Raw genomic sequence first — 23,983 nt, forward strand, 5'->3', positions numbered from 1 at the left:
GCTGGTATCCCTGTGTCCTGAGGAAGCTCTGCGGGGAGGCGAGGCCTCAGGCATCTTCAGCATCCCTGTTTGCAGAGGTAGAGGCCGGGCTTGGAGCAGTCAGGGAAGGCTTTGACGCCTGGCCCACTCCTAAGCCTGTTACCATTCGGGCCTCTGAGCCCAGCTTAGCCCCTTCTTACAAGCAGGACCCAGGGGCTGGACTGGTCACAGGTGTGCACAGGCCTGCCGGGTCCACGGAGCAGGGCTGCAGGTCACCAATGATGTTGAAGGCACCCAGGCTCCAGGAAAGAAGTTCAAGGGGACACCTGGAGCTTTACTCCCACAGACCTCTCAGTAGCAAGGGCAGAGCCTGGAGTCTGCACCTCTATTGGCTGTGCTGGGGAGGGACACCTGGACCAAGCACCCAGAGAGGGTGTTAGACACACCCCATTCCCCCATCTGCCCTTCACTCGGCTCCCTGGGCTGTGTCCCCCTCCCTGGGCTGCGCTTGAAAATGACAGGTACCCAGAACACTTAGAAGCAAGAGAAGGACGAAAAAGAACAGCCCAGCTTTTATATATTGGGGTTCCACCCAGAATGTCTTGTCTTAGGAGTCTGCAAGAACACAGGTTTGCCAAATCTCTGACTTAATAAACTAACCAAGGCACCAGCTGGGGCTAAGTTGTTGCTACCAGATGTTTTCTCCCCCACTTTTCCAAGAGTCAGGGAGAAAGTTGGGGGAAAAGGTGGTCCCACCTCCTACAGGATAAGGACCAAGCAAGCCCCGTAACCTGGTGTTCAGGGCCCTTCCCATCCCAGTCTCAGCCCGCTCACCCCTTCCCTTGCCTCCATCACCACATGCCTCCACCTCACATTTGACTCCTGTGCCTCTGGAAGCTGGCCGAGGCCCCTAGGGGAGATGGGTAAAGTCCACCTCCAGTCGAGAAGTGGAAAGGGGTCTCCTGGCCTTGGCACAGGGGGTGCTGGCCTGGGAAATGGGAAGGACCAAAGGGCACATCTCCAGGTCAGGGACCAAGGGACTCTGAAGCTCAGAGGCCAGGCCCTCAGGCAAGTGCCCCTCAGAGATCAGAGATCCACGTGTGATGGCATCACCACGGAAGGTACTGGAAGCAAAGTGGCCAGTTCTTCCCTTCATCTGTGTCTGTCCGCAGGACCAGCCCCGACCCAGAGACAGTGCCAGCATTTGCCAAGCACCTGCCTCAGCAAACAACCCTGAGGGCTCCCTGCGAGGCCCTCCTCGAGTCCTCCCAGCGGCCATTAGAGAGGTGACTGGTCTGCAGGTGAAAAAGCGGACTCGCCAGGCAGCCTGGAGAGGAGAGCGCTGATGCCGGAGGGGCTGGAGAACCACAAGGTGGGCAGGGAGGGTTGCTCCTCTGTCATCATCGCCCTCTGGCCCCCTTGCTACCCCTCAGGGAGGCCCCTTCCCCGCTCTCACCCTCTCCCTCCCTGACACCTTGGGATGACCCGGGCAGCCCTCACAGCGGACTGGACTTTAACGAATTCCAGAGCTCCTTCCCCACTGTTGCCCTGCCCATCCTCACAGCAGCCCCGTGAGGTAGGCAAGGGCTGCTTTCCTCATTCTGTAAGTGACAGGCCTGCAGGAGGAAGGCTGCAGTGGCCAGACACCCTCCCCCGTCCCCCTGCTCCTGCAGGTCTGCCCCTCAGTCCTGCATCCCAGCGGGTGCCTGGCTGCCGCAGAGAGCAGAGACAGACCTCCCTCAGGGAGCACTTGTTTGGGGAGCCAGGAGCTCACACATTAACCTCTGGCTCATGCCCCCCACCCCACTGATTTCCAGCTGCCTCCAGGGCCAGGGCAGCCTCCGGAGGTGGGAGAAGTTGCCGGAGCTGGGGCTTTGGTCCTTGGGCAAGCCCTGGCCTGGCCTCCAGGAGAACTCGTGGCCCTGGGCTGCCCCTGCCCCGGGGCTGAGAAGGTGGTCTCCACTGCCCAGCTGCCCCTCCGCGGGGTCACCTGCACTCACTACACAGTCACGTGCACAAACAGCAAAGACGTGGACGTGCCCGTGAGCCCCATCCGTAACACTCACACTGGTATCTGCAGATCAACAGGCCCAGGTACAAACACACGTGCACGCGCGCACACACACACACTCCTGAACACGTCGTGTGCACCCGCAGGTGCTCCTCCCGGCACAGCCGTGTGCCTGCCAAGGTTAAGACCGGGCGGTTGGATGGAGAATGTCCACAACCTCGCCAGGCCTCTCTCTGCTTCCCCGAGCGCGCCCCTTCCCCTCAGTCCAGGACGGGGCAAGGGGCCACTTCCCCAGCAGGTATCCTGGGCCCGGCAGCAGCTCCCCGAGGCCCGGGAGGCTCCCAAAAGCGGCCCCCTTCGGTCTCCAGGTAGACGGCGAGGACCTCACAGGTGCTGGAGCCACAGCCAGGTGGGCCTAGATGAGTCTCTCCTCGGGTGGCACCTTGAGGACACTGTCCATCTCCAGCCGGGCTCCGGCCACCTCCTGCTGGCTCGGGCTGTAGGTGCCCTCTGACTGGCGGCGCTTTCTGGCCGCCAGGATCCCTGAGAGGAGCCCCAAGAGGAGGAGGAGGAGGCAGGCGCAGGCCGCAGGCACTGCCACCTCCAGCAGCGGGAACGGCAGCGGCAGCGATAGGCCCTTCTGGAAGAGATGCAGTAACACGCCTAAGACCATGGAGGCGGGGAGACCCCCCAGTTCCTTCAGAGGAGAGGAAAAAGCATCGCTGGGCGGAGGCTTCCCTGGGAGGTAGTGAGAGACTTGGCCCCAGAGGTATGCAAGCGAGTGCCTGGGAGCTACCTATTAGAGGCACCACAAGGGGATTCCTGTACAGCAAAGGGGTTCTGGCTAGGAGGAGAGAAAACACATTTATTGAATGCCTACTAGGAGCTGAGCACCGTGTGTGGGATTTCATGTAAACCTTACAATGATTTGATGAAGCGGAAGCGAGGACACCCCCTTTCTTCTGTGAGGACAGGAATCTTTGGTTTATTTTGTTTACCCGTGTATCCCAAAACGCACAGCAGAGCCTGCTCAGTAGGCACTCGATAAATATTAGAGGAGGAAGCAGAGGCTTTGCCCAGATCCCCCCAGGCACATGACTAGTGGGTGTCAAGCCGGGACTGGCACTGCGCTCTGTCCGCCCCCAACGCCATGCCCATGCCCAGCTCACACCACCATTCTTCAGTCTCAAATTCCAGCCGAAGGTCCTTCCTTCAACTGGCCAAGGTGGGCCTCAGTGCCCAGCCCTGCCACCCTGCCCCTCTCAATAAACACCCAATCTGAAGTGATGGGACCTGATCCCTCCCGAACCCAAAGGGCAGTCTGGGTTTTTAAGTGTCTGGAGACCATGCTCAACCCCCAAGTGGGAGGCATCTCAGGCAGTAGCAGGAGAGGCTCCCCAGCCAGGGGGGCCCGTGCAGGGCATGAGCTGCAGCAGGCCGACCTGGCTGCTGGCGAGCTCAGAATCCACACACACACCCCCCTGGAGACTCAGACCAGGCTCTGGGGGGCCCAGGAAGCCACCTCTCTGGCTCGTCACAGACTCCGGGATGCCCCCATCAGTTTCTACAGACCTGGAGTTCTGAAGCTCCAGGATCACCGACTTCCAGGGGGCAGAGGCCCAGGGCCTCAGATTCACCGGCCCTCCCTCTGTCCCGTGAGACTTCTCAGCCCACTGTGACCTGGGTCCCAAGTCTCAGCCCCCAGCCCTGAAGAAGGTGCCCAAGACTGTAGAGAAAAATTCATCCCAGCCCTGAATGGGCCCTCCCCAGGCTCCGGCCCTGGGCACTTCAGGAGGAGCTGTAAAGCCATTTCCTCCCTAGGAGGAGGGTGGCGGGGGACGGAGGGAGGGTGGGGGTGGGGGGGGATGTGTGCCAGCGGCTGTAAAGTTCAACTTGAAAGGAAACATTCCCCAGAAGCAGAGAGGTTTGGGGTTTATGACCCAGGCCGCCAGAAGCCTGTGGAGATCAAGGCTCCTCCCCAGGCTTCGTCCCTCGCTGCTGCGCCCACTCTGGGCTCACTTCCCGCTGGGCCTGCAGAGTCTGTTCTGCCCCTTAGTGGGGAGGGGGCCAGAGGGAGGTTCAAGCTCAAGCTTCCGGCTGGCCCCCATCTATTCGGACCCCTCCTCAGCTGAGCTTCCCTGGGGTCAGGGGCTGCCTTCATGGCAGCCAAGCCTTCCCAAGCCTTCTCTGGCTCAGAATCCCGGGCTCCCCACATCTTCCTACTCTAGAATCCTGGCTCAGAAACCACCAGAGATTACAGGCTCTCGTGTTCACCAACGTAAATCCCAGAATTCCAAGATCCTGTGGGCCCTGAATCCTGGCCCAGATCAGACTTGGCAAAGCCCAGCTGTTTCACTGCAGCCCCCAGAGGGATGCTGGGGGCCCCTCCTGTGTGGAGTGTGGAAGCGGCCTGAGTCTCCTTTCCCTGCTCCCCCCGACCCCGTGACAGGCCTGGCCCAGGAACAGCTCCACAGGTGCTGTATACGCTCCCCCGTAACATCATCTCACTAAAGTCCAAAATAGGGCACCCACCCCCTCGGGCATCACTCACCACCACTTCGCAGAACTGGCCTGAGAAGCTTGCACTGCAGATACATTCATAGACCCCACCAGCTGTCCGGCAGGTGCCGCCATTCAAACAGGGGTTGGCTTCACAGGGGATCTGACACCTGGGAGGCAGGGACAAGGGTGGGGCTGAGAGAGCTGCTCCCTCCCAGGCTGCCTCTTGTTCCCCCAGCTCCTTTACTTCCTCAAACCCTCCCCCACCCCCTACACACACCGGCATCAAAGCTCATTCATCCACTGTCCCCAGCACTGTCCCTACCTGGCTGGGCCCTGCCAGGTGACTGATGCCGAAAGCGATCTCTATCACCTACCACGCCCCTTCACCCCAGCATTCATGACAGAATGACTGTCACTCCGCCAGAAGCACGGGGGAGCCTGTGTAAAGCCACCTGCCCAGGGATGCTGACTCTGTCTGGAGCAGGCCCAGAACCTGCATTTTTACAGTCTCCCCAGGTGGAGGAGTGGGAGGTGGGCTGAGCACGGAGCTCTAAGAAACACCACCAGGCAACTACTTCCCAGCAGGTGTCTGCATAACCCAGGATGGTCTTGGAAGCCCCAGAGGGAAAGAATTCAAGCAAGAGAGGTGCACTGTCTGGCACTGTGACGACAGTGAGGGCTGAGAAGGTGAGCAGGGATCCACACCCCACTTCACCTGCCCCGGCTGGAGGGGGTCCAGAGGCCCGCCCTGCCCGACTCGCCACACTCAGCAGCCCGCCTCCCAGGCCCCTGGACCCCAGACCCACCTCTGGCCAGCAAAGCTCTCCTGGCAGCTGCAGTTGGCACCCTGGGGCCCACCCTCACACGGGCCACCATCGAGGCAGGTGACATTCAGGCTGCACTCCTCTGGCAGGACAGGCAACCTGAGGAGAAAGCACAGAGGCTGGCCTGGGGACAGGACACCCAGGACCTGGCCCACCCCCCCCCCACCCGTGGGTCACTCAGGTGACCTGAGCCTCTGCATTGTCATCCAAGGAATTAAGAGCCACCTCCTGGAGACCCTGCCGTCAGTCCTGGAAGCCGTGTCTAGGGTGGAAGGGGTGGGACATAGGGCTGCCACTCTGTGACTCCAGCCCTACCCCCACCAAGGTGTACAACATCGGGCTAAACCCTTCGAGGCTGAGTCCTCCGAGGAGCTGAGGAAATGTAAGTAGTCTCCCGGGGCAAGAGCAGCCTTCTAGACATAGAGCTTGGGCCTGACATTCTTTGCGTAGAGAGGGGGATTCAGGCCTCTGCCAGATACCACTCCGTAAGCTTGGCTCCGAAAGGAGTGGGGAGTCATGGCCAGACTGAATAAGGGAAGCGGTCAAGACTCGGACCATCTCTGCCTGGCCCCGTCCCACGGGACTGACGAAGGAGGGCATCCGTGGTGGGCAGCTCGGCAGGAGAGCCTCTAGGCTTTCTTCCGACACTAGCTCGGGGTTCCCCCACCTCGTCTGCCAGACGGCAGCGTTATCTCAAATTCAAATTTACCCGGGTGTCCTGTATTTTTTCTGGCAACTCTAGGGGGCTGCTGTTCCCAAGTTACAGATAACAGCGCGGTGGCTCAGAGAAGGGACGTGGCTGGCCCACGGAACCAGCGCATCCGCACCCGGGCTTCCGGACTAGTCTGACCCACCCCCCGCCCCCGGGATCCCCCCCCTGCCCCGTAAACGCCGGACCCTTCGGACCCAGGCCGCCCCCGGCTGGCCGTGCGCACCGGCAGCGCGGGCCCGCGAAGCCAGGCGGGCAGCGGCACTCGAAGCGGCCGTCTGGGCGCGTGTGGCAGCGGCCGCGGGCACAGGGCGCTGAGCGACACGGGTCGGCGCGGGTCTCGCAGCGCGGACCCTCCCAGCCCAGGCCGCAGGCGCAGGCGAAGGCGTCGAAGAGGTCGCGGCAGACGCCGCCGTGCAGGCAGGGCGAGGGGACACACACGGGCGCACCGCGGCAGCCGAGGCGCGGAACCGGCGCGCCGGGCCAGGCCGAGAAGGGCTCCCGGGAGCCGGGGGCCGCGTCGGGCCGCGGGCCTGCTAGGGGCAGCGGGAGGCCGCCGAGCGCCACGCGGCCCAGGCAGCCCGTGAAGTTCTCGGCCAGCAGGACGCGCGCGCCGCCCGGGCCGCGTAGGAAGTCCAGGTCGCTGGCCAGGCCCCGCAGCGCCACGGGCGTCGCCGCGCCGTCCAGCCACAGCAGCCAGCGCGACGCGGAGGCCGCGGGGCGCTCCATGGCCAGGCGCACGCGGTGCCAGGCGCCGTCGGCCACGCGCGGCCCGGGCGCCGGCAGCACCGCGCCGGGCAGGCCGGGGCCACTGCGCACGCCGGCCGCCAGCGAGCCGTTGCGCACGGCCAGCCAGACGGTGTCGGGGGCGCCCGCGGCGCGCAACAGCCCGGCCTCGGGGTCGCGCGTGCGGAAGGCCAGAGAGAGGCCGCTGAGCGCGCGCCCGGATGACGCGTTGTGCCCGCTGAATTCCGCCGGGGGTCCCTCGCGGAACGTGGCCTCAGCCACACCTGCAGGGAGAGAGAGTCAGAGGACGGCCTATCGGTACCCAGCCCAGCCCAAGCACACCTGGGTGATGCGGGGACCAGCCTGCCGCCCCCGTTCCCCCCACCCCCGCGGTCTGGGGGCGGGGGCACACACACCCACCTATCATCTAATCCCAGGAACTGTTCCCCCCACCTCATAACTCTCTACCTCCAAAGAACCAGCTCCGGGCTGGGGAGACCTACCCTACTGTGCCCACCCTGCCCTCCAGGTCACAGACCAGGCAATAATAACACCTTGGAAAATCTGCCTCCTTCTCTCCTTAGTGAAGTGGCCCTGTGTCATCACCGTGGCTCACTCTTCACTGCAATCATTTTAATATTATAACACAGTCATCTTTTAAAACTGCTGACCATGGCCTTCTCCTGCTGGTCCTCCCATGGCTCCCCATTGCCCTTGGCAAAAAGTCCCAAGCTGCCTGGCCTAGCATTCAAGGACCCTAGCAACGCTGATACCTCTACTTGTGTTTCAGTTCTTATAAACCTCATGCCTTTGCGCGTGCTTTGCCCCCTTCCTGAAATGTCCTTCCCTGTGCCCGGTCAGAGTCTTACTTGCCCTTGAAGACCTAGCAAGTGCTCTCTTCCTCTAAAAAGCCTGTCCTTCTGGATGCGGTGGCCCAACCACACTGGGCTGGGGCTGTTGGCATCCTGGTCCACTGTCTCTGAGTCCTGAAGGCAGGGGTGGGATCTAACCCAGCTTGGGCGTCCAGCACCCAGCATGTGGGCTTTCCAGGGCAGGCACTCACAGACAAAGCCATCAGGGACCTCCTCACAGGTGGCAGGCGGGAGACAGGGCTGGCCAGGACACCACAGCTGCTGGGCACATGTGGGCCCAGTGAAGTTAACAGGGCAGGTGCAGTGGAAGTCATTCCAGGAGACAAGGCAAGTCCCACCATTGAGACAGGGCTGAGGCTGCAGGAGAATCAGGGCAGGGACTGGCTCAGGCCTGGGGCTAGCATCGCCCCACCATAACCATCCTTGCAGTGGTTCTTCATTGAGCACCTAGTACAGATACATTACCTCCTCACAAACAAATAGAAAAGTAACTAGCTTTCCCATTTTACAGATGAGGAAACTGAGGCTCAGAGAGGAGAAATCACTTGCTGAGTCAGCTAGCCAGTAAATAGAGGAGCCAGAGTTCACACCCAGGCTATTCCAATCCTAGAGCTGGTTGGCGCTTTGTTCATGAACCTGGGTGTCCCTGTGCCCCAAGCAACTCCCGCAGAAAGGCTTGGGCGGCCTCTGCCTGGGTCAGGGTGTCTGTCTCAGATTAGGACTGAGAGGAGAGGTATGGAGACTACCATAGGGCAAGAGCAGCTGGCCAGAGAGGAGATGAAAGTGAACCCTGCTCTGTCTCTCTCCAGCACTGGGACCTTGGGTGGGCACTCCACCTCCTGGTGCCGACCTGACCAGTAGAAGGACATGCTAACCTCCAGCGAAGCAGGGTGGATCCCGGAAAAAGGACCCACCCTTTCCCCGTGGCACTCACACTGCACGTGTCCTCGGAGACACAGCCCATGGTGAGGTTCCAGGACCGCCTGCTGCCCGGCACACTGGGCAGGCTGGAGTTCTCCAGCAACGGTGGAAAGAAGGGGAGGTGGAGGCTGTTGAGTCGCAGGTCCTGAATGCAGCCTCGGAAGGGCCCACCCCAGGGCTGGGCGTCAGCAGGGAGGAGCCTCCCGCCCACGTGCACCTGCTGCCCCAAGCCTTGCAGCTGATCAGGCCCAAAGCTGAGCGTCACCAGGTGGCGGAGCCCATCATCCCAGCGCCCGGGAAGCACCAGGGCAGGACTGCCCAGCACCTCAGCCCGGATCTGGCCCTCACGCAGGAACACCGTCAGGCCAGCTACTGAATCATTGGCAAGCTGGAGCAGAAGGCCAGCACGTTCCCGGGTGCGGAGGAGGAAGGACATGGTGAGGTTGGGGCCTGGCAGCTGGTCGAGCAGGAAGGAGGCAGAGCTCAGGGTGCCCCCCAAGCCAAAGGTGGCAGCAGGAACCTCTGCAGGGAGAGAGGGTGCCGGGCATGAGGCCTGTGGGCTGGGGGCAGGCACAGCCCCTGCCCTGGGGCCCACCTGGCTCGTTCCTCACCATCAGCACATGTGGGACCGCTATAGGGCCGGGGGCAGTCACAACGGAAGTGCGTCCACAGGTCCACGCAGACCCCTGCGTGGGCACAAGGCGGAGGCTGACACTGCTCCTGGCGCCCGCAGCCCAGGAGGACATTCTCGCCGAGATCCTCAGGCAGCAGGAGGTGCCCGTCCACGTGCACGTCCTGGAGGCAGCCCGTAAAGGCCACACCACCCAGCTGCGTGGAGCAGAACCCAGCAGGCGTCGGGGCCGGGGAAGCCGTAGGAGGCGGGGCCACGGGACTGGAGGCCACACAGAGGTGGGCAGGGCAGCCCTCGTGCCAGAGCCGCATCTCCAGGACCCCGAAGCGGAGCGTCACCTCCACTCGGTGCCAGTGGCCGTCGTTTAGGGGCAGGTCCAGCAGCCTCAGGATGCACCCATTGTTGCCGTGACTCCAGAGTGTGGCCTGAAGCGTGGTCTCCACCAGCGCCAGCTCCAAGCTGCCCTGAGTGTCAGAGCGAGCGGCCAGAGCACCAGCAGGTATCGTAGTACGAAACCTCAGTGCCAGACTCAGGGAGCCACCAGCTGGCACCGAAGCCCGCACAGGGTTCCCAGCCACAACGGAGAAGGTGGTATTCTGGCCACAGAAAGGTCCGTGGGTACCAGGTGGGCAGCGGCAAGCATAACTGTGGACCCCTGACTGGAAGGTGGGGATGCAGGTGGCGGCCAGCGGACACGTGTGGCCTTGGCAGCCAGCGAGCTGCACGGAACAGTCATGGCCACCCCAGGCCTCTGGGCACCAGCAGATGTAGCCCGCCACGGCGTCTTCGCAGGTCCCGCCATGGAGGCAGGGCTCTGACAGGCACTCGTCCACATCTTCCTGACATGTCAGGCCTTCAGGAGAAACCAGGCCAAGGCTCAGCACCCAAGGCCAAAAGCACAGTCTTGACCCAGAGCTTAGCTGCCTCTTGGGACGGGGACCTCAGTATCTATCAACCAAACCCATTCCCAATTGCCAAAAGATTTCTCAAGGTCCCCGGAAGTCCCCAGAGGCTGGAATCCAAGGTACTCCTTCCTTTACCATATCTTGTGAGTCGATTCAATCCCCTAAATACTCCCCAATGCCCCCTTTCCTCCCAGCTCACCTCCCCTGCCTCACCAGCTCTCTAGGCCATAGTCTAGTGTCCTCTAGTTCACCAGCCTCCACCATCCATCTCTACAAGTAGCCAGAGATCTCTTTCTAAAGCATCACCTGGCCAGGTTCCTCTGCTACTTAAGGTCCGATCACTCACCCTGGCATTCGAGATTCCTCGTGGCCTGGGTCCTACCAGGAGTTCATATGTCAACCCTGCTCCCTGCAAACCTTGAGCTGCGTGTTCCTCCAAACATTTCCTGGGAAGTCCTGCCTCTGGGGCTTTGCTCATAGCGCTCTCTCTGGAATGCCTCCTTCTCCCTAATCCTGCCTTTCAAACTCCGATTCATCCAGCAAAGCCCAGCTTCACATGGCCAGTACCCTAGAAGGCTTTCTCTGACTCCCAACTCCAAGCTGCTGTGTCACTCCCAGCTCCTTGCCCACTCCCAGGCACAGCTCCCCAGAACCCAGTATTGAAAATATCTGTTTACTCAGCTGAGATCTCCTCCAGGGGCCTGGATATGTCATTGGTGCCCAGAAAAGGACTTGGCATGGCCTTTGTGGACAGAGAGATGAAATGGAGGAGGGAGTGGGGATGGATGTATGCATCTGTGGCACTCGAGTAGCCCCTGGTTCTAACCCCCCACCCCCGTCCCTCTGCCCTAGGGCCCTGGCACTGGCTGTGAGGTCACCCTCTCCTCCAGGGGCTCCCATGCCAGGTGCTCTGGCCCCAGCGTGGGTCAAGAGGCTACAGCCCAACCCCTGCTCAGCCAGAGCCTCCACAAGACCACTGAGGCCAGCCCTGCCCATGTAACCCAGCCAGGGGAACCCAAGCCCAGAGAAGCCGCCAGGATTTGAATCCTGGCCCCAGTCAGCCCACAAACACCACCGCCTCCTTCTGGGGATGGCCAGTCCCACCTCCCCCTGCCCAAGGCCCCAGCCCTGCATACCTGCCAGGAGCCACAACACCCCCAGGAAGGTCCGCAGAGCCCGCAGCCCCATTGCATTTCCCCACAGACAGGCTGAGAGTGGTGGGCAGGCACCAAGGCTGGGGAGCAGAGCTCCCCGCCTGGCCAGCCGCCTCCTTCAGAGCTGGCTCAGGAATGCCAGGCACTGGCCTCCCCCACGCCCAGCACAACCCCAAGGGAGGATGGGGGCGGACCAGCCCCACAGCCGGGGTTCCCCCTCCGGGTCCTTGACCTCAGGGGTCTGACCTCCCTGCCACCCATCAGCTGAGCTCAGCTTGGGGAGGAGCTGGGCTCCCGCTAACACTGTCAAACCTGGGGGGATGACACGCCCTCTCTAAAGCCTCTATGGCTTCATCTGTAAGATGGGGATTTAGAACCCCACCTCGTGGGGCTTTGGTGAGGAAAACAATGCAGAGAATACTCTTCAGCTGCAGGGCATGCTGCAGTGGGCCCAGTGTGTGCCAGGCACCCACGAGGCCACTGTTTCTGGGGCACTGTGCCTGGGAGTGGGCAAGGACTCAAGGAACCTCAGCCCATGGGGCAGGAGATGGGTTTTCAGGGTGCCCAGAGGTTTTGGCCACCCAGAAGTGGGATGCCGAGCCCCCAGCACCTTTGGGGGGTGAGAGTGGAAGGGACGGTGGTGATCACCACCTCCTTCCCCCAGGCAGGGGAGCCTGTGCCCAGCAGCCGTGCCAGGGAGAGGAGGCAGCTTGTCGGAGCAGGAATGCGGGCGGGTGTGGGGGAAGCGTCACAGGCATTCCAGAGGGGGCAGGGACACTCCGTGCTGTGTGAGGAGGTCCTTGGGTTCATCAGTATCCGCAGGGAAGGGTGTCTGTGTGTCTCCGCATCCTCTGTACCCAAGGCAGGGAAAGCCTTTCTGCAGGCCCAGCTCCTGCCCAGCACACCCCAAAGGTGTGCCCAGCTCTCCAACGGTCAATCATCCTTCTCCAGACACTGCCCACAGCTTTCCGTAACAGCCCCCGCCGTCCACCACACTCCCCCATAATCCACCACACCCCCCACCACCACACTCCCCCCACCACACTCCCTCCACCTCCACCACACACCCCCCACCATACTCCCTCCACCACACCCCCCACCTCCACCACACCCCCCACCACCACACTCCCCCCACCTCCACCACACACATCCCACCACCACACTCCCTCCACCACACACCACACACCCCCCACCACACTCCCTCCACCACACCCCCCTCCACCACACACCCCCCACCACACTCCCTCCACCACACACCCAACCACACACACACCCACCGTTTTTACCTCCTCTGTCCTGGCCGAATTGCCCTGTCCTCCCTGCAGGCCCCTTGGCCTCTGCCCAGTCCTTTGATGTCAGGTGTCTAGGGCTCTCTCTGCCCAACACTCCACACTTTCTCCTGGATAACCTTGGCTGCCTGAGACTCCAGCTGCAGGACCCCCAGTCTCAGGCCCCTCTCCTGGGCCACAGACCCCAGATCACCAGCCCCCACCCAGGCTCCTCCCTGTAGGTGCTCCACAGGCACTCAGTATGGACAAGGCTGAGCTCACCATCCTCTACCCAATGTCACCCAGGGCAGAAACTCGGCCAGCATCCCTGACACCTCCCACTCACACCTGGAAAAACCCTCAGGGCCTGTAGCGTGCCCCTCATAAATATTTCTCAACCTCCACTCCAGAAGGATTTCCCTCCACTCCCACCTCCAAAGCCCAGGTCCCAGCTCAGTCCTCTTACCTGTCAGCTGGCCACTACACCCACCTCCTCTCTAATGTCCTTGACCCCATCAATCCAGCCTCCACACATCAGCCAGAAGGAACCTTCTCGCCCCAGGTCCACCGCATCTGACCTTGCCCTGCCCCAGTGCCCACCGCACCCCAGGCACCTGTGTAGCCATCTGAACAGTGGCACTGGAAGCCATTGGGCAGGTCCTGGCAGAGGCCTCCACTGAGGCATGGCCGTGAGGCACACTCGTCCACGTCCACACTGCAGTCGTCCCCTGCAAGAAGCCCAGCTGTGGTTCCCACAGCTCCCTCAGAGCCAGACTGGAACTGGAAAGGGCCCATCTTATAGCTAGGGAGACTGAGGCCAGAGAGAGGTGCTTGAACCCAGCTTCGGCATCCCTCCCGCGCATCTGGACACTACAGACCTGCTTCCCTGGAAGGGGGCTCACCCTCAAAGCCCAGAGGGCAGCGGCACAGGAAGCCAGCAGCATGGCGGAAGCTGAAGGCTCCTGGGAAGGCGGCCTGGATGCCCCCATAGAGGGTTGGGTCGGAGCGCTGCAGGCACTGGCCCCCGTGCTGACAGGGGCCCACTGCACATTCATCCTCATCCACCTCGCACCGCTCGCCGCTGTAGCCTGGGGACACACACGGGTGGGCGTCAGGTCACAGGGGGTCACCAAGCAGCACCCCTCCACTGCTGCCCGGCCAGCCCAGGGCCAGGCGGGGACGACAGCTCAGATATGGTCACGGATATTCCGAAGGAGGGACACACTGAGGGGGTAGGAATGACCAGTGCAGGCTTCACCAGCATCGGCATCGTGTTACTATTATTACTAGCATTACTGAGCACTCTGCGCGTGCGGGGCCCTGCACCAAGGCTTGATGGGCGCTACACCTTTTTACTCTCCTCAGAACAGCCCAGGAGCAGGTGCTGTGATTAGCCCTGTTTAGCAGATCAGGAAACTGAGGCTCAGAGAAGTTGCAGTCACAGGCACACACAGGGCTTAGTCCACTCAGGGTGTGTGCGCACCGCCAGGTTGTCCCAGGGCAGTCCTCCTCAGCCTGAGCCCCCGCCCCCCTGGGCGTGCGGGGCGCACGCTCGCACGCTCGCGCTCTCGCGCACGCGCTCTCGCTCTCGCGCAGGCGCGCACACACACCTGGCCAACAGAGGCAGCGGAAGCTCCCGAGGCCCTCGAGGCAGGACGCATTGTTCGCGCAGGGCGCCGACGCGCACTCCAGCACCTCCTGCTCGCAGCGCGCGCCCTCGTAGCCCGTGTCCGCGCAGTCGCACCGGAACCTGCAGGGGGGAGCGCGACCGGAGCTGAGCACGCGCCCGAACCTCCAGCTCCTCCTATCTCCATCGCGTCCCCCACCCCGCCGCCCACCGCGCAGCCTCACCGCTTGAGGGCACCCGGCCGCCCGCTCACCCGTTGACCAGGTCGTGGCATACGCCCCCGTGCACGCACGGCTGGCTCTGGCACTCGTCCAGGTCCAGCTGGCAGCTGGCGCCCCCGAAGCCCGGCGCGCACACGCAGCGGTAGGAGCCCAAGCCGTCCAAGCACGAGCCCCCGTGCAGGCAGGGCGCCGAGGCACACTCGTCCACCTCCGCCTCGCAGGTCACGCCTGGACAGGAACCGAGACAGACAGAGAGATGGCCGCCCAGAGGGAGAGCGAATGAGGCCGAGCCAGGCCGACCCGAAACCTGCTCCAGACTGACCAGAAGCGGAACGTCAGGATCCAAAGAGAGAATCCGTTGTTCCATTCATCCAGAGCAGGTGTTTCTTGCGCCAAAAATAACAGTGGGGTTGAAACAACACAGACATCCCTGCCCCCTTGAGCTCATACCAGTCTAGCCCAGGAGACGGGGATTAGGTCAATATTACGTAAATGAGGACTGATTTTTACTTTTGATAAGCTCAACAGTGGGTACGTGCTAGGTCCTGTGACAGCAAGAGGCAGGGTCTTAGCCTGGGGTATTGAGAGTCAGGGAAGGCTTCTTGGAAGAAGAGACTTGAAGGATGAGGGGGCATTCGCTGGACTAGGATAGGGGGCTGTGTGAGTAGTTGGATTCCAGAGAGACTCTAAGTCTCTCCAGAGAGACTATTGGTGAAGACCTGCTTGGGGCAGGGGCATGATGCCCTAGGGCAGGGGTGCATGGAGGGTCGGGGAGCAAAGGGGAGAGTTTAGGAGGTGGGGCCGGAGTGGGGAGTGTCAGGCCTTGGGGGCCAGGTAACACAATCCGAGCTTATCCTAAAAGTTTTAAGCAGCTGATATATAGTCCTCTCTACATTTCGCTCTGCTGGCTTTTTGTGGAGGGTGTAAGGAGGGACCCCAGCAAGGAGGGGCATACCCGGTGGGAGATGCTGGACCAAGGTAGCCAACTCCTTCAGGCTTTCCCTGCACTGTCTGGCTTTTACAACTGGAAGTCCTGTGTCTTGGGAACCCTCTCAGTCCTGGGTAAAACCAAGACGGTTGGGAGGCTCTCAGGGGAGGGGCTGTGGAGATGAAGGGAGATGGAGGATCTCAGGGTTTGGAAATGTACTGCCCGAGCTCATCGTGGAGCCCGCTTGTCATTGTACACTCCAGTGGCCCTGCCTCTACCCCCTAAGTGGGATTGGTCGTGGGGGTCTGGGGACCCAGCTGGCTCCAGCTGGAACCTTCCCCCCTTCCTGTGCTCAGTGAGCACAAAACAGGGGCCCTCCTTCCTGTGACCCAGCCCCACTCCCACCCTCTGTGCCAGGGGGAGCCAGGCCCAGGCCGCCTGGAATCCCAACCTCCCCCGCCTGGCTAGGAAGGGAAGGAGGAGGAAATGAATCACAGCAGACGCTGCCCCCACTCACATCCACAACTCACCCAGAAAGCATTACCCAAAGCGTCTGAGCACCGCACATCTGGGCACGCACACACCTGCTGGCACCCACACACAGACTTTCCCACAAACGCATTCAGGGATCCCAGACACCCGTGGATACTGGCAGACACAGAGGCCTTTACGTGACCTACTCACACATCCACAACTAATCTATCCAGACACCTGAACTCTCAAATGATGAGAAAGGTACATGGAACCCGTTTCCAAAGTTCATTTTCATCTGTGTGCTGAGATCCATCTCTCCACTCTATGCCCCCTCTCCCGGAGCCCAGCCCCCAAGTCTGTACCTCTTACTCTGAGGTGACCTCAAACTGCCCTCTGCCCTCAGAGAGAGTCATCTGAATTCAGGGTTGAATAGAACCTGGAGTGTCCACACTGCAGGCTCCCAGCTGCCCTAGACCTCGCCTCGCTCCCAGACCTGTCCCTAGCTGCGCCCTCCTTCCTGACTTCCAGGCAGTTGCTCCAGGATGCTCTCGCCTTGGAGGGTGGATGGGACTGGGACAGGGCCATACTCTGGAGGAGGGAACTGTCCCCCTCAAGACAGCAGAGATCCCTGGGGGTACATCTACGTTACAATTTGAGCAAGTCCACCAGTGTCTCTATGCAGGAACTCTGGGGGCTCCCCCCCCCAGGGGAGAGGGTCCACATGACAACCTGAACCATACGCTCCAGAACCATCAGACGAGCCACCAGAGGATGTCTGTGCTACAGCCTGATGGGTCTGGAGTGAGTCGATGCTAGAAGTACTGTCTAGATGTGTCCTCGTTAAAGCCAAGCCAGGCACATCTACACTCTAGTCCCAGGGATGCCTGAGGGGTGTCTCCACTACCAGCACCACCTGAACCCTACAAGGGACTGAAATAACATTTGTCCAGTGTCTGTAGTGTGCCAGGCGCCGTGCCAGCGCTCGCTCATCACACTCTCAGGTTAGCCCGATAAGCATTAATTCCGCAGCATGACCAAGAGTGGGTACACCCCAGAGCTGCCAGGATGCCTGGGGGTGTCTCTCCTCTAAGGTCAAAGCTGAATTCGTGATTTGACAACTCTGAGCTGCTGATGGGGTCGACATTACACACGCCTCTGGGAAGAGCTGGGGCCATTACCTGCATAGCCGAGGGGGCAGTGGCACTCGTAGCGATCGGCCAGGTTGTGGCAGGTGGCCCCGTGGTGGCAGGGCCGGGACGCACACTCATCGATGTCCAGCTCACAGCGTGGGCCCTGGAATCCGGGCACGCAGTAGCAGCGGAAGCCACTGGGGTCTGGAGCCTGGGGCACACACAGAGCACCGTGGTGGCATGGCTGACTGGCACAGCCCCGGGGCTCCAGGGGCCCACAGGTATAGCCACCATTCTCTGTAGCCTGGCACTCGGTCTCTGGAGCACATGGGTCTGAGGCACAGGCACCCGGGGGGTCCGAAGGTGCCGTTCCTGTAGAGAGAGGAAACTGGCTGGGCAGGGTGGACGGGGGCTACCAGGACACTCCCCTCCCCACACCCAGGCCCATCCCCAGACCCCAGAGTCAGCAGCAGGGCTCCGTCAGTACTCAGGAGGACGCAGGGAGCGCGCCAGGGGCTCTACACACCAGGTGCCAGCAGGCTGCCCGCATCTGCACCCAGAACTGGGAATGGTTTCAGGGATGCCTCCATAGCAGGGAAGTAGGACCCGGGATGCCTGGCTCCCCGGGCAGGATTAGTGAGCAGACGCCCACTAACCCTGTGAGCTTTTCTCTCCACGGTGTCAGTGCAGCCCCGCAACGCCCCTCGGAAGCAGGCCCTGTCAGGCCCATTTTACAAGAGAGCGGATCCAGGCTCCAGAGTGAAAGTGAGGACTTGCCTGAGGTCACACAGCAAGTTCGTGCTGGCTTAGCCCTCAGGGTCTGTCCGTGTGCTCCAGCCCCACCTGGGGAGGGGATCCCCGGCCTGCTCCCTCCCAGGAGGGTGTCTCCTCCCACTGCCCACTCCACTGCTCCCGCTGGGGGTCTGGTAACTCCATCCCTGCGTGAAACTGGAGATGGAGGACTTCAAAGGCCCCTCTCCCCCCTCCACCCCTCCTCCCCTCCTGGCCCTGCTGGCCTGGGAACTTCTCAGAGGATCCCTGGCCCTCACAGTATCCGCCGCCATCAGCAAGTGTGAGTGGCCAGACTGGCCGGGGTCACAGGGTTCAGGGCAGGTATTGAGACCAGCCGGCTGAACTCCCGGCTCCAGCCACTGCGACATCTCCACAAGGCAGAGCTCCCTCACTTAGAGGGTCAGCTCCTGATCTGGAGCCCGCCTCCCTCCCACCCTCCCTTGCTAAGAGCCTGTCAGTGTCATGCCGGCGTAAGAACTTTTGAAGCTTTGAAGTCAGACAGCCCTGGGTTCAAATCCCCACTCGGCCAACAAGCTATGAGACCTTGGGCAAGTCATTTCTCCTACTGAGCCTTCGTTCCCCAATCTGAAGAGGGTTAATAATAGTACGTGCCTTGTAGGATACGGAAGGATTGAGAGCCTCAGGGACGGCAGTCAAGTGCCCACTCGGGGTAGGAACTCAGTAAGTGATGGAGGAACGGGAGCCGCCCACGAGAAGGAGGCACCTCCGACGGACCTGGGGCTCCGAGAGGCGCCCCTCCCCCACCCAGGTTGTCAACCAGACACTAACCAGGCCCCAGAACAGCTTCGGGCCCTGTGCCTCCCCTCCCCCACCCAGCGAAGACCCCCAGATAAGGCTCGACAGCCTCTCAGGCGTCATCCACATTCCACCAGGCAGGGCTGTCCACCGGCCAGCCCCCACCCTTGCCAGCCAGGGCCAAGCAGGATGGGGGACAGGGAGACACAGGTACCGACCGACCGATGGACCCAGGGAGAGAGCCCAGCTGTCAGCCCCACCGCCCAGCTCCCAAAGCACCTGGTACAGCTCAACATGGGCTCGCTCTCCAAGATTCTCACCAAGAGCGGGTAGGGGCAAGCACCCACCCAGGGCCAGGTGTGTGGCAAGGGGACAGAGGGTCTGAAACACTGTCAGGCCAAGATAACCTTCTAGGGCTCTGGGCTCCACACACCCTCTCTGCCCAAAGCTCCCCTCCCCCGAGCCTGGTCTCATCAGTGAGGGCAGGGGCCATCTGGGCCTGTCTGAGGGGCTTATGGGCAGCTTGTCTTCTTCCCACCCTGAGCCATGGTGGCGGATCAGTGTAGAGCCTGGTCCTCCAGGGCTAAATAGTCCGATGTGGGTGGGAAGATGGTCTGATTGGGAGGGGGAGATGCTCTGATGGGGGTGAGTGGATCAGGCTTCCTTGGGAAAGGACACAGGTTTGGGCATCAGACCCGGCTTGTATCTGGGGTGTTGTGAGGGGCCACTGAGGGAACGTGAGTGAAGCCCTGGCACCAGCGAGCCTTCAGCGAGGGCTCTGGCCATTACAGTCGGGGTCCCTGGACCCAGCACACTCAGGAGGAGCAGCACAGTCACAGCTCCCACTTGAAGGGCCCTGGCTGTTGGGTCCTACGCCAACAGGCCCTTCGTTTAATCCCAGCAAGCGCCACCCCTCATCTGTGTGACCCAAGGGACCCCACCCCAGTCTGGAGCTTTGCCCCTGATTCAGAGCAGGCTGAGGAGGCAGCACTTGTGGGGACAGCACTGTGGGAGCAAGTGGGCCATGACCCTGTATGACGGAGCCCCAGGAGGCCGAGCCCAGCCCCACTGGAGGAAGGAGTTCCTGCAGGCAGAGAGGGAGGGAGCTGTCTGCCCTAGGAGGCCTGCAGTGGTGCCAGAAGCCTGCATGTGAGGCACAGCCGTCTCTCTTGTGTAATCTCTGTCTTCACAGTTACCTTAGGGGGTGGATAGAGCTATCATTCATTTTGTACACTTGAGGAAAGTGAGGCTCAGAGATAAGCGACTTCACAGTTCCCTAGGAGGGGCTGGAATCCAAACCCAGGTCTCACTGCTCCAGAGCCTCCACTCTGGGGGTTCCAGAATCACCCCAGGACCTATATAAAGGATACGGATTCCTGGGCCCCACTCCAGACCCAGAGATGCAGAACGCTTGGGCCTGGGGCCCAAGAATCTGCATTGCAACATGCTCCTTGGGGACTCCTTTGCACGTTGAGGCCTGGGAACAAGCACTGACCTTGGGCTCTCTGCCTCCAGGGAGCGAGCCCAGGGCTGAGGGGAGGAGAGGTGAGGATGGCGGGATGGAGAAGGGGCCTTCCCAGCGTGGCTGGAGGGGCGTGGCCTGTTGCCAGGGTGACGAGGGGCCTGTGCTTATCTTTACAAATCCCTCCTGACCTCTCAGGCTGCTTGGGACGACCTGGCAGGGGAAGGATTAACGGACACCCGCCCCTCCCCTTGGACCTGCTGCCCTGCCCTGGGAAGGCCCAGAACCCACCTCCGGGAAGAGAATTTTCTTCATGGAAGGGACAGGATTATAATAACAGGAACCATTTCGTGAGTGCACGTGTAGCTGTGCTACACATCTTGCATCTATTATTACATTATTGCGTTTGATTCAAACTGGAAAAGGTGGGTGCCAGTAAGAAAACTGTTTCTCTAACTCAGAGAGGTTGATACACTTGCCCAGGATCACTCCTCAAAAAACTAAGAAGCAGATCATTTCCAGACTTCTGTGAAGTCCACATCTCCCGATGCATGTGAAATTCCCACTTTGCAAACTCTAAATTGCCACCCATGTATTGTCATTTTAGAGCATTCTAGCCCAGCCTCCCCCAGGCACTGAAAGAGTCTTGGAAGGCTTGCCTGAGAGTGAAGGTTCCAGTATCAGCCTGGGCAGAGCGGGCAGTCTTCCCTGTCTATCCAGATCCAGCTGCTAGCAATTGCACAGTGCTTCAGGCTTCACTCCGTGCCTAGTTACTCCTACTTTATTTGCACTTGTAACAGGCCTAATGAGAACCACCAACGACTAATGAGAAGTGTTTGCTGAGGGTGGGTTTTGTAAAGCTTCTCATCTTGACAAGGCAAAAAAGAGAATACATCTGAGAAGCCACCCAAGATCCCATAAGATGTGCTTCTGGCATAGGGAAAAAACTGCCCATCTAATAGCACGAGGCCCCAAGGGTAGGACTGCATAACGGTGCAGCACAGCTGAGGCAGAGCCATCAGGAAAGGGCTAAATGCCTCTAATAAGGCAGCAGAGTTTGGAATAGTCTTTTACAAAAATGTTTATCACCTGAGGTTAAAAGACATAATTTTGGTAACCCCCACAACAGCTGTCACGGATCCACTGCCTACCCTTTGCCTGGCGTTGGCAAATTCCAGTGTTTCCAGACCATGGTCTCAGAGGGCTGGGGCCAAGGAGGCGCTTCCTGGAACGGGCGTGAGACCGGGCAGATGGGTTCCCAGGCCTGCCACCCCAGCAGGCCACTTTTAACTATTAGTGGCTTCCGGCTCCTTTCTAAAATTTCCTTTGAAACGGGATTCCATGCCAAACCTAAGTTGGAGAACTGCTGCATTTTCTTATCGGATTCTCGTAGCAGCCCTCAGAGTGAGCTGGTTTGCCCCCTTTAGACAGAAGCACAGAGAGGAGATGTGACTTTACACAGACTAGTCCCATAGGTGCCTGTGAAATCCTGGCCCTGCCACACACAAGCTGTGACTCTGGGCAAGTTACTGACCCTCTCTGGGCCTCGCCTTCCTCCTCTGTAAGCTGGGGGGTATCAGAGTCGACTTCACAGGGCTGTTGTGAGAATTAAATTCGATCATGTTAGTCCAGGAGCAGCACGTACAGGCTGATGGTGTTGTTCACTTGCCGACAGATCTTTACTTGGGGCAAACACTGACTATCCAACAAATCCTGACGTTAGAGCATTTGTGTGTGGCTCCCTGCTCCCTGCCTCTGTCCTGCAAGCCCCCACCCAGCTCTGGCTGGAGGAGGGGCCGGACTTGGGGGCTGGACTTGCTGCCCCTTTGTCAGCTGGGCTCCCTGGTGTGCAGGCAGCCGGGAAGGATGTGAGAGCCCCGATGTGCCCCATTGTGCTCCAAGATGCTTGGCGCTCTCCTAGCAACCAGCCGGGCCTTTGTGGCAGAGTAGGCCCAGGAGGGAGGGGCCCCGCTCAGGGCCTGGCAGGGGTGGGCGGCAGAGCCAGGGGCCCAGGGCATCCAGAACCCCCATCCCCTCTGGAATGGAAATTACTTTTCAAGTGACATCATCCCTGGCCCATCTCCTCCTGGCAGTCAGGGCTTGGGTCCTGGCATCCAGAAATGTTCATACCCATAGGACCGCACCCCAGCTTTCAGGGATCCCCAGGGAGGGGGCTCCCTGTGCCAAAATTGCAGGGGGAAAGGCTGGTCCTGGGAATCCCAGCAGGGCCGCGTGCGGGTGAGTGTGTATGTCAGCGTCCGCTCCCTTCGGTAGCATGCATCTACTTAGTGTCCACTTTGCCACAAGGTTCACGTGAAGGTACATCTGAGTGTGAGTGCACACCTGTGTGCAGGCACGTGTCACGTACAGCTAGGTGTGTGTGCTCGAGTGCATGTGTGGCGGGTCTACACGTGCCTGTGTGCCCTTGTACGTGCCACACCACTGTGCTGGTGTGGGGGCAGTGCACGTGTGTGTGTGCAGGTGCATTTGTGCGATCTGTGCGTGCACGTGCCTGTGTGTGTGCACTGTACGGTAGAGGACAGACCAGGATTTCATGCCCCTTGTGCAGAGAGCAGGCCCCCAGCTCCTCTTTGGTTTGCCTCAGGGGCCCAGCTTGTAAGCCCCCATCCTTCCCTGAGCCTCAGTTTCCTCCCTTGCAAAACAGGGGCCTTGTCCTCCACAAGGGCCCTGCGGAGAGGAGACGAAGGTTTTGTGAGCCGGGCCGTGCGAGAGGCTGAGGAAGGCCCCAGGGAGGGGCCTGAGAGGTTGGACCCACATCCTGGGACTCTGAGGAGGTGGGGACTCCCCCGCTGCAGCGGAGCCCAGGCCGTCCTCCGGCACAGGACTTCCCAGGCCTGGCCCCGTAGCTATAGTGACCAAGACAAAGCATCCCCCAGACCCCCCAGGAAGAATTCCAGGCCGGCGCACACGTGAATCCACTTGGACAAAAGCAAAAACCTCTTGGTGAACGGGGTCTGGCTTCACGAAGCCCTTTCAGCTTGATCTGGGAACGCTGGGGGGCGGGGAGGGGGCAGCGGTGGACACATGTGTTCCCAGATGCCCAGCCACTCCCCAGGGACGCCAGAGCACCCCCAGCCCCGCAGTGCAGGCAGGGTGATCACCAAACGGAGGGGATGCAGGCAGGAGCCCTGGGTCTCCTTCCCTCTTCTCCACCCCAATCCACTGGGCTGGGGTCTGCTGCCCCCACCCCACGTCCCCGTGTCGAGAGCAAGGACACAGTTCAACCCACTCAGTAAGTTGCACCCCGCAACTCGCACTGGGATATAGCCCACCACACGCACAGAGCCTCAGACACAACCCCTGGCTCGCGCGGGACAGCTGCCCAGCCTCACAGCTTAGACGTGCCTACAGCCCACAGCCCATAACCTGCGCACAGCTCACATGAGAGCCCCCAGACTCGGGCCTCACAGGCCAGCACAGCCCAGCCCAACACCCCTCCAAGACACACGGCCCACCCGTTACCCGGACCCCGGCCGGTGGCGGTCCCCCCACAAAGTCCCCCGCGACCACGCAAGCTCCAGTGGCCCCCAGATGCGCACCTCCCTGCACCCTGCAGTCGGGCCCGGCACCACACGGACACCCCACGGCCTGGGGTGCTGCCCTGGGTCCCCCAAGGCTCGGCCCCCAACTCACCGACCGGGAGGGCGAGGGCAGAGCCCCCGAGCAGGAGCAGCAGGAGAGGGGCCGGGGGCCTGGGGTCCCGGGTCCCAGGCCGGGCCAGCGCCATGGCAGCACTTTGCTCGGCGGCTGTGGGAACGGGCGGCCTGGCTGGCTCCACACCCCCGTCTCCCTCCAACCAGCACTAATGCCGTGGACAGAGGCCCGGCCCCTCCCGCCTGCCCCTCCCCCTCCCCTCCCCCTCCCCACCCCGCCCTCCCAGGCGGCTCCACCTTGAGTAGGGTCTAGAGGAGGGGTCTGACCCAGCCCGCTCCCCAAGCCCAGGGCTCCGGACTCCAGATGAGGCCTTGGGGGCCCCCATGTGTCTGACCTTGTCCAAGGGCCCACCCTTCTCTCCCTCCTGACCTCCCCCCCGCCTTTTCCTCCCACCTCTCAGGTCCTGCTGCCTCAGC

At 61.2% G+C, this 23,983-nt stretch overlaps 1 protein-coding gene across 1 annotated transcript; it reads right to left on the reverse strand.

The window, feature by feature from the left end:
- Positions 1-96: 96 nt before the first annotated feature.
- CRB2 (crumbs cell polarity complex component 2) lies at positions 97-23,640 on the reverse strand. The gene is made up of 13 exons (XM_027104906.1): positions 23,547-23,640; positions 16,931-17,254; positions 14,383-14,578; positions 14,113-14,252; positions 13,405-13,590; positions 13,117-13,230; positions 9,156-10,028; positions 8,558-9,066; positions 7,815-7,980; positions 6,252-7,035; positions 5,299-5,415; positions 4,542-4,659; positions 97-2,630 (listed from the first exon to the last, which is right to left on the reverse strand). The coding sequence occupies exons 1-13, from the start codon at positions 23,638-23,640 to the stop codon at positions 2,406-2,408; spliced, it is 3,846 nt and encodes a 1,281-aa protein (XP_026960707.1). The 3' UTR covers positions 97-2,405.
- Positions 23,641-23,983: the final 343 nt, after the last annotated feature.

The sequence above is a fragment of the Aethalodelphis obliquidens genome, unplaced genomic scaffold (genome assembly GCF_003676395.1).
Source record: "Aethalodelphis obliquidens isolate GAN/ISIS:26980383/991018 unplaced genomic scaffold, ASM367639v1 scaffold7, whole genome shotgun sequence".
Lineage (NCBI taxonomy): Eukaryota > Metazoa > Chordata > Mammalia > Artiodactyla > Delphinidae > Aethalodelphis > Aethalodelphis obliquidens.